The sequence below is a fragment of the Diuraphis noxia genome, unplaced genomic scaffold, assembly GCF_037042655.1.
Source record: "Diuraphis noxia isolate RWA-SAM2 unplaced genomic scaffold, SU_Dnox_SAM2 contig0003, whole genome shotgun sequence".
Classification (NCBI taxonomy): Eukaryota; Metazoa; Arthropoda; class Insecta; order Hemiptera; family Aphididae; genus Diuraphis; species Diuraphis noxia.
Genome location: NW_028301713.1, coordinates 20,680,952 through 20,690,474, shown reverse-complemented (window position 1 = coordinate 20,690,474; position 9,523 = coordinate 20,680,952). Strand labels below are relative to the sequence as shown.

At 30.1% G+C, this 9,523-nt stretch overlaps 1 protein-coding gene and 1 long non-coding RNA gene across 2 annotated transcripts; one reads left to right on the top strand and one right to left on the bottom strand.

Annotated features, from left to right (window-relative positions):
* Positions 1–215: 215 nt before the first annotated feature.
* Positions 216–5,254, bottom strand: LOC149057018 (uncharacterized). Its single transcript, XR_016190750.1, has 2 exons — positions 5,158–5,254; positions 216–1,256 (listed from the first exon to the last, which is right to left on the bottom strand). It is a non-coding gene; the product is annotated as an uncharacterized LOC149057018 (long non-coding RNA).
* Positions 5,255–5,302: 48 nt separating this feature from the next.
* LOC107170353 (putative odorant-binding protein A10) lies at positions 5,303–7,640 on the top strand. Its single transcript, XM_089222241.1, has 2 exons — positions 5,303–5,655; positions 7,181–7,640. The coding sequence occupies exons 1-2, from the start codon at positions 5,412–5,414 to the stop codon at positions 7,351–7,353; spliced, it is 417 nt and encodes a 138-aa protein (XP_089078367.1). The 5' UTR covers positions 5,303–5,411; the 3' UTR covers positions 7,354–7,640.
* The last annotated feature ends 1,883 nt before the right edge of the window (positions 7,641–9,523 follow it).

The following is a 9,523-nucleotide window of genomic DNA, read 5'->3' as shown; positions in this document are numbered from 1 at the left end:
TGTTGTCAAATAAATGCTATAATAAGTAGGTAAGTAATTTTAGATATAAAAAATGTATGTATAATACAATATGTATATACAGGGTGATTCGAAAAGCATGCTCACCCTTATTTTTCCTTTAATTATGAATTTATTTAAATTATGATTTTTGGAATTTTTTAAATATAGCTCTATAACAATGACATTTTAAAATGCTTTGTAATATTTAAGGTATGTCCTGTGGTGATACAATAATTTCTGTTTTTTAAATGACAACACCTTTTTTTCTATAAATTATTTAGTGGATAATTTTTATCAACATTTTGGTGTAATTAGGTACAATATTTACAAATTATAAATGTCGATTGCCGACAGATTAATATGAATTACTAAAATTTTCAAATCACCATTGCCTCTATATGCATAATTTATATCTTAAAAATAACTTGTTTTAATTTTGATTTTGTTACGTCATAATTATCTTAAGAAAAATTACTACCAAATAATTTACAGAAGAAAATGGGGTTTTTTATTTGAAATACAGAAGTTTGTATATCCGTATGTAATATAAACACAAGAATTTAAAACTTTGGTTCTAAGTCTAATATTTAAAAATTTCAAAAATCAGTTTTTGACTTACTGCATTAATTTAAGAAGAAATGGGGGGGGGGAGAGAAGGCTTTGTGAATCATTCTCTGTATAAGTATAATATGTATTTAGGGTCGATATCATATTTAAATTATATATAAAGGTTTATGTTGCCATGTCAGTCACACTTTTTAAACGTTGACTAAACTTTAAACTATAATAGCTTAGTCATCATAATTAGGAATATATTATAATAACATCGCCAAAACGGACGTATAGTAAAATTAATTTTTAATTTGTAAGTCTCTAACAATGTTTCTAAAACATAATACTGCAAGTCTGCAACTAATAAAAAACACATAATAACCATTATCATTGTGGTTTTGGTACATGTTAAAATTATCTGTTACCTAAGTCAATATGATATCAATATAATAATATTTTTTGAATTAATAAAAAGATACTGTCATCCTATTGCGTCTATAGAGATAAGGCATGACAGCTATAACCTACAGCACGCAAGGACAAGGCTATCTGTTGCCCAAAGAAGACTCAACTCGACGAACAGCCTGTTAACTGTGCAAGAGTACAATTTTATTATATTTACCATCGGCAAGCACCTCCCCGTTGAATGCCAACAAGCAGCGATCGCCAGAAATCGAATTATTGACGTCCAATGCAATCAAATACTGAAATCCGTCAAAGAAATTAGTGTTGATAAATTATTGTAATCAACTGCAATCACGTGATATAAGTTAGGTATACCATTGTCCATATTATTGTATTGTTAATTGTTATAATGTCTGTACACAAGTAAAACATTACCGGTAAATAGTTCAGGTAGCCGAGAATTATGTTAACTGAATTTTAAAAAATGAAATTATTTCAAGGCTAGGATTTTATAGCATTAAAAATAACGCTATAATAATAAGACCTAAGATACTTAAAATAAGCGCTACGATATAACTTAAAAATATGAAAAATAGCAACAGTAAAAATTTATTTTATTCTCAATTTAAAAAAAATACGTACATATGTATGACAGATATATCACAATATATTACACAAAATATATAAATATGAGCCATACGAGTGTACGACCGATAGTGAGCCATAATTATTTATACTATATTGAATATACCAATAAATTCACTGGACCACTTTAAAATAGATTTTATAATATGAACAAAAAAGTGGGTATTTACCTACATTTTTTTCGATCGATTCAAACAAACATAATTAAAATAAATGACAAACTTTTTTATTTTTCATACCACATAATATGAACTATAGATTCACGAAAATACAAAATAAAACGTTATTTCATGCAATTTATCAAAAATAGCACCAAAACTTGTAATATAGCACTAAAAACATAAAATACTCGTTTTCAAACATGAAAAAAATGGCATTATAAAATTTCATATTTGGAGTCCACGCGCGGTGCATAAAACAAATTTTATAGCTTACTCAGCTATTTTTGTATCAGTATCATATAACAATTAGCAATTGCTATAAAATCCGAACCCTGTTTTGTATCATTACTATTATGTATAAAGTATTTATTTATTTATTTTTTTTTTAATTGATAATAATTGCCTCGGCGACTGCACGGGCCATTAAATCGTACACATAATTAATTATTTATAGGGATACTTACATTGGTACACTAAGTAGAAACTTATAACTATGTACACTATAGAAAAGAGAATAAATAAATATATATATATATATAGGTATATTATATATTATACATAAAAAATTATATAAAACCCATTGTGTGTACATAATGTGGAGTGTGATGACGATTGACGACCACCATCAGCAAGAAAATTTCACATCGACCATAGTATTCCAAAATCAAAATCATATTATACGACAACAGACAACCTCGTGCATATAGAATTTAACTATTTAAGGGTATGGGTAGGTAAACTTCTGCGTTCTTAAAGACCGTGAAAAACCGTTTGGAGTTTATCGCACCTATAGCTGCATCGTCGTCCATCGTCGAGCGATTATAACAATATAATTATTATATAAACAACGTTGGTCTGACGGTCGTTTGATACAGATAATAATGTGTTACGAAAATCACTAATAAATTTTTGCTAAAAATCACGAACGCGTGCGTGCTGCAATATAGGCGTTATAATAATAATAATAATAATATTTAGTCAAGGCGACAGATGTAATAATAATAATAATATAATCGTTATTATTATTATTCGACAGAAACGCGATTGTTGTATTATATTAGACTGTATAGTGTGCCAGCCATAAAAATATAATAATACATAATATTACAGTACGTAACATATTTTAATACAATATTATACAGTCATGCAATTACAATAATATAGATAATATATCATTATTATTATCATTATGAGCGAACGACTAAAAAGAATTGCGTATTATGCTGCTACCGAGTTACGCGCATATATACCTATAAGTCTTACCCACGTCGAATAATTGGGACCCGAGACAGAAATCGTGCGTATATATTACAAATTTATTATTATTATTATGCGCGAGCTGGTATTATTATCGAATTGATATACTAAAGTAATATTATAATCATTATTATTCGTCGCACGGTTGCCGTCGCGCGATTATAGTAGCTGCAGATATATTATTGATATTTTATATACGCACCTGTTGCGTCACCATAAGTTATATAGATAGATAATGTGCGCTTATATTGTAGGTATATTATTATGTGTGGTGAGCGATGTGATTTCTAAAATAAATAAATAAACGAATTCGGTCGCGTGCGGAAAACAATTGCGACGATATTATATTATTAAAATTGACAGACTCTCGAAAATATACGCTGAATCCTAAGCCTAAAAGAGTGTTTTATACTATTTTATACCTATAATAATTGTATATTAAAAATAAATAATCGAATAATGAAATAAAAAAAGTTTACTTCTATCAGTTTAAGCATTATAATATGCTTAATCGTCGTCATAATATTATATAGTCACACTTTGAGACATTAAAAATAGTATTTATTTAATAAAACATAAATGAAATACCAACTTTTTGAAAAATGAATCCTTTAATGGAATAGAAGTTTTTATTTTATAATATCAACTAAATAATAATACGTTAAAATTCAATAATATCATGAGTTAAAACTAGTGATATAAGTATATTAGTAAATATTAATACAGTTTGCCATTATAATTTAAATATTATTTTAAAACACCAATTTATGTAATTGATTGCCTCGAATTATTATCTACGATGTACCTATAGATTATAGGTACTAAATTAGTTTTCCTGTTAACTTATACATATTTGTATTGATATATTATTTTATCTGAATGTGTTTCATGTTCTAAATCGTATTCTATAATTCTATAATAGATTAATATTATAAGTTATAATAACTAATTTTAAATTCAAGATTACCATTACGAGCTTATATTATATTGAATATTTCATATGAGTACATTATGTATATAAACAGGGATATGCCATACGTTTAAAATTGTTTAGAAAAAAAAATAGATAATACTTATAGACATAAAAATAATAATTAGTCACCCGGCATAGCTCATTACGATCGAAGAATATACGTTTTCGGTATACCTACCTGTCCTACCAATATGAACGACATAAATTATAATATTATAATTAAATCTGTTGGTTGGTCCGAGGGTTCGTTAAGAGAGTATTTAATATATCATCCTTATAATCACCAGTATTGGGTTACACAGAACTAAAAAAAAAAAAGCAAACGCATAACACCAGACTCTACAAGGTTTTTTTGTAAGTGTAATTAGGTAGGAAAATAAAATTGCGAAAATTGTGAAAAGATTATGAAATAATAATAATAAATTTATTTTTTAATTGTTTATGTACCGTCGGCAACATGGGCCATTGGGCTTACAGCGAATATAATGAATTACATATTTGGGTAGTTACTAAATCAAAATATTAATTGAATTTTGGCTTGAAGATTAGCGGCTGAATGAATTGGATGATATTGGCTATAGTTTGAGGGTTATTGTTCAGTATTTCGGCTAGTGATTCGGTTAAGTTGTGACTTGTTCAGATAATGTGGTGTGTTTGGCATTCAGTGAGAATGTGGCTGATGGTAAGTTGGACACCAATAATTATTTTATATAATAATTAGTTAATATTATTCGTTAAGTATAAAAAAAAAAACAAAAAAAACTTAAGTATACTCACTTATCATTTAACATTGATTAAATTTAATATTTATATCAATTTAATTGGACGTACTATCATTTTGAATTTTATCATTTATAATAATTACTGGAGTCATATAACAATTTTATCATACTCGATAATATTATATTACGTGCAACGCACATATATCTTTTCAGATAATCTGTATAATATTATTATTATTTTAATTATTATTTAAGTGTAATTTAATATTAATATTAATACAACATGAAAATCGCGTTCCGGTAGTAGTCGTGGTAGATGCTCAAAACTCGGCGACCTTGACTTTGGTCTTATAATAATATTATAAATCCATATAAAATAATGCGATGATGATAAACTACAGTTTATTATTATTATTATTATTATTATTACATGAATCCTTACCTATCTAGTATAGACTGAATTATATTGGCGTTTACGGGAGAAAACAGACACCGCTTTCATCCATCTGTGTACGCGTCCGGGTAACCGCGGTATATACCACCGCCGCCGGACCAAGTGCCTCGCTATATAAAGCCGGCCGGTACGCCGTGGCCGTCAACACTTGTCCGCCACACTCTGTCGCGCGCACAACAACACACCATCATACTACGCTCCTCCACATCACCATTCGCGAAAACACCCGCGCCGCAATAACCATGAACTGCAAGATCTTGATCGCTCTGTGCTGCGTGGCGGTGTACGCCGCACAGGCCAATCCCGCCGGCGCGGCCACAGCCACCGCGGCCGCCGACGACGAGATCAAGGATTTCCCGGCATACATGAAGCGGTTCGACAAGCTCAACGTGGAACAGGTTTTGAACAACGACCGCGTCCTGGCCAGCCATCTCAAGTGTTTCCTCAACGAGGGTCCGTGCGTCCAGCAGTCCAGGGACCTGAAGAGTGAGTGACCAAAAAAATCATAATTATTAAACGATTTGTTTAATTAAGTTATTATTTGAATATTATTACGACGTAACTATATTTGAGCCGAGTTAATAGCTGCAGCTGCGTCGTCTGTCGTGTGCCTGTTGTATCGTATTATGAACGATGGTTGCGATCATGGTATCGTTTACTAAGTAATACTTACCACCTTCAGGCGTAGACTGATAAAAAAAGGGCACGGGACGCTATTTAAAGGGCAAATAACAAAAATGTTTTGGACAAATTTCAAATATACATATAGATTATTTATAAAATATAAAAATATTTTATTTCGTTTTAACAAAATATTCAAAAAATACACGACAGACGGCGTAACCGTGAATCGATGCTATAACCGTTTTTACATGCAAATTAAAAACTAAAAAAATCGTGTATTTGCGTTGTAAAAGGTTTTTTTACGCAAAAAAGGCATCATCAGCGAATAACTGCTTAACTACATTATATTATAATTAAATTAATAATATTATTGGTTATTGTGTAAGATAATATGATGGTTTTAGCCGACCTTCTCGTACAATTGCCTATCGCGAAAACAAGTTTTTTTTCGACGACCGTAACGACGATTTATATGTTCTAGACATCTAGACTTATGTCCATAATATTATTCCGATCGATATGTTATTCTCTGTTACTAGAAAGTTGGTAAAAACTAAAATAAAGTGTATCTTATAATACGCGTAGGTACCTATATCCGATTAGTAAGGGTGCCATTTTATTATAAAAGTAGGGACTTTAACGCGGCGGTTCCTTTTTTAGTAGCAGTATATCATCCCGCATGCCCCGGTAAGTTCGTTGCGCTTTTTCTCGATCCATTTGAAACGATCATTATTCTTATTCTTCACTAAAAAAACATTTACGACGACAAGACGGACAAATAATTATTAATATTATCGTCGGTATGACATTCCTTATATTATTACAAACGCGCGTATGTACGATTATCGTTTTCAACGCACATAGATAATTTTTCACACAAGTTATCGCTATTAATTATGTCCCGAAACAGACATCAGATATACGTATAATATTTATTAATAATAATAATATTATATCAACATGTGTGCCCAAGCGGTCGGTCGGAGTAGGTATAATAAATGTATAATAATATTATAGCGATATTATTGTGGTCGAACAATCGTGAAGTAAACAACAATAATATTACGACGTTATAATTTTATTCTGCAAACGCTTTATCATACAAAAATTACGTGCCTGCAAATTATTATTATTATAATTTTAATGATGAATAAATTATTGTCCACCGGTTCTCACACCGATTCGTCGAAATTAATAATTTTGTATCGCGCGCGACCGACAAACGACCGTCGAATACGAATGGCAAAGTCTCACGACGTAATAATATAATAATAATAATAATAAAAAACAATTTTTACCTTCGTATCTGCATGTTTTTACCCATATAAATTGGCACTATTGCAAGTCATATGCCATCAACTGATTTTTTATTTTTTCTATTTTACAGGAGTCATCCCGGTGATCGCCAACAACGGATGTAACGGATGCACTGAAAGACAAATGACCACCATCAAGAAGTCGCTGAACTTCCTGAGGACGAAGAAGCCGGTCGAATGGGCGAGACTCGTAAAGATCTACGACCCGTCCGGCACCAAATTGAACAAATTCCTCGACGCGTAATGGCTCCAACACATAACATAATAATATTATCATGACAACACTATAATATAATAATATATTATATTGTATTGCGCATGTGCGACGCCCGACAATAATACTGTCGATCATGTCAAATATTTTAAATATTTCACACGCGCGTTAATTATACTTTTTGCTTACACGAGATTTTGCTAGCTTATTGCAATGTGAATACATCGTCTATATTTATAAGTTTTATATATTAATTTATTGAATCGACTAAACTGTTTTGAAAATTAAAAAAAAAAAAAAACAATCTCAATCAAGAACGTTGTATTATTTTTTATTTTATAAATAATTTATTTTTATTAACCTGAAGAGTGGACAGATCGCGATTACCAATAATACCGTATATTAGGCTCGTGTTACGGTAGTTTTGCATGTCCATTTAATCAGTGCAGTTGTTCATCGTTATTGTCTGATCGATTCGTTCGGCACACGATTTCATTTGAAAACATGTATTACAGTGAAATATTTGAGTGGGGGAGAGAGGGATCCTGCGTTACTCAATGTTAAATCAATATTTTATCACGGATTTTTTAATAATTGAACGACATTTGCACATATTGGACGATTTGTTTGAATTAGTTCAACGAGACGATATTATAACTGTATAATAAACTGAGAAGGTGTAGGTATGCAATGCTAAAGTTATTAGGACTAAATCATAAACGAAACTCGTAGGTAAATAAAGTGTATAATATTGAAATTTCAAAGGGCGATTTAGATTATGATTATCTGAATATGTAATTCAAATTTCAAAAGATCTGCAGAGAGAAGGACAAACATACACACTCACGTTGTGTACCTACAACACACATTGATACGATAATATATACCTAGCTATAACATAAATATACAATATTATAATTTTTTTAAAAGCCAAACAAGACAACATCCATGACGACGACAAATATTATTATATCAACAATCAACATGTATATTATATGGCAAGTAGATTTTTGCAATAGATGCAACTCGTCGACATGTTTTGTTTTTTCTTTGTTATATAATATAATATTAGATCCAAGTGTATACTATGATATGTTACCTATTTTAATATAACAATACAAAGTATAAAGCTGTTTAAAATATAATGAAACTGGATTTTGAGAAATTTAACAAGACCAACGTTTTTGTAATATTTGTATACCTACATTAATAGTTTTTGTTATATTATTTGCTATTATTTACGATTTGCAATATTTTGATATTTAACTGGGATGCTAAACATATTTTCTAATTTAACAGTTGTTGGAGATTTTTCATGTAAATATTTCAATCAGATTTTTTTTTCGTAAACAATTTATACAATGATTTTGAAAAAAAGTCAAACATATCCTGGAACATTGTGTCTAATGATGTGTAATTTTACTATTGATTGTAAAATGTTAAGATAAACTTATGAGTTTTTTTGAGAATTCTTATCAAAATAAGCTGCTTAGAAATGTAGAATTAAAAAACAACCAATTGGCTTACTAAATTATAAACTAACATCTAATATTTCTAAAAAATAATAATGTTACCGTTACGACCATCTAGAATTTTGAGAATGACCAGCTAATCAATGGTCATAACGAACTTTTATTTAAATTTTACTAATTATAATTCTTATATTTTACATCAAACACGAACAAAACTTTAAAAATATGAATAGGTCTATAAATAAGTGACGTTGAATAATTTAAAAAAATAAATGCTAAAAAATATTTTCTATTTATATCTATAATTGGAATATATTATACAATGTCATTCAGCTAAAATTTTCTTTTGATTTCATTAGTTTGATTTTTAAGTCCAGTTTTCAACCCGGTTCAACGGTTACCAATATAATTATTTGTTACAATTCGAATTGGACCTGGTGGTAATATGTATATTAGGCGTATAGCATTACAGCATTACTTTTCATCTTTTGCTATTTATATAGGTCTAGCCTATAGCGTTACCCTTCGGCAGACCATTGAGTGAGCACTGACCATCAGTGGGGGGGGGGGGAAGGCCAGCTATTTAGGGTGGTTAGAGGCTCCCACCCGTTTAAAGTTGGTGAATAAACGACACAGAATCATGTGGCAGTATTTCGATAAACAGTTACCACTCTTTCCTTGTTTTTTTCAACGATACAAAAAGGGTGACCACGAGGATAATTTGACTG

What these genes read in the sequence shown, in the direction of transcription:
- LOC107170353 (XM_089222241.1), top strand. Translation starts at nt 5,412, where the DNA reads ATGAACTGCAAGATCTTGATCGCTCTGTGCTGCGTGGCGGTGTACGCC. An exon ending in GCAGTCCAGGGACCTGAAGA is followed by an intron (nt 5,656 to 7,180) that starts GTGAGTGACCAA and finishes TCTATTTTACAG; the next exon opens with GAGTCATCCCGGTGATCGCC.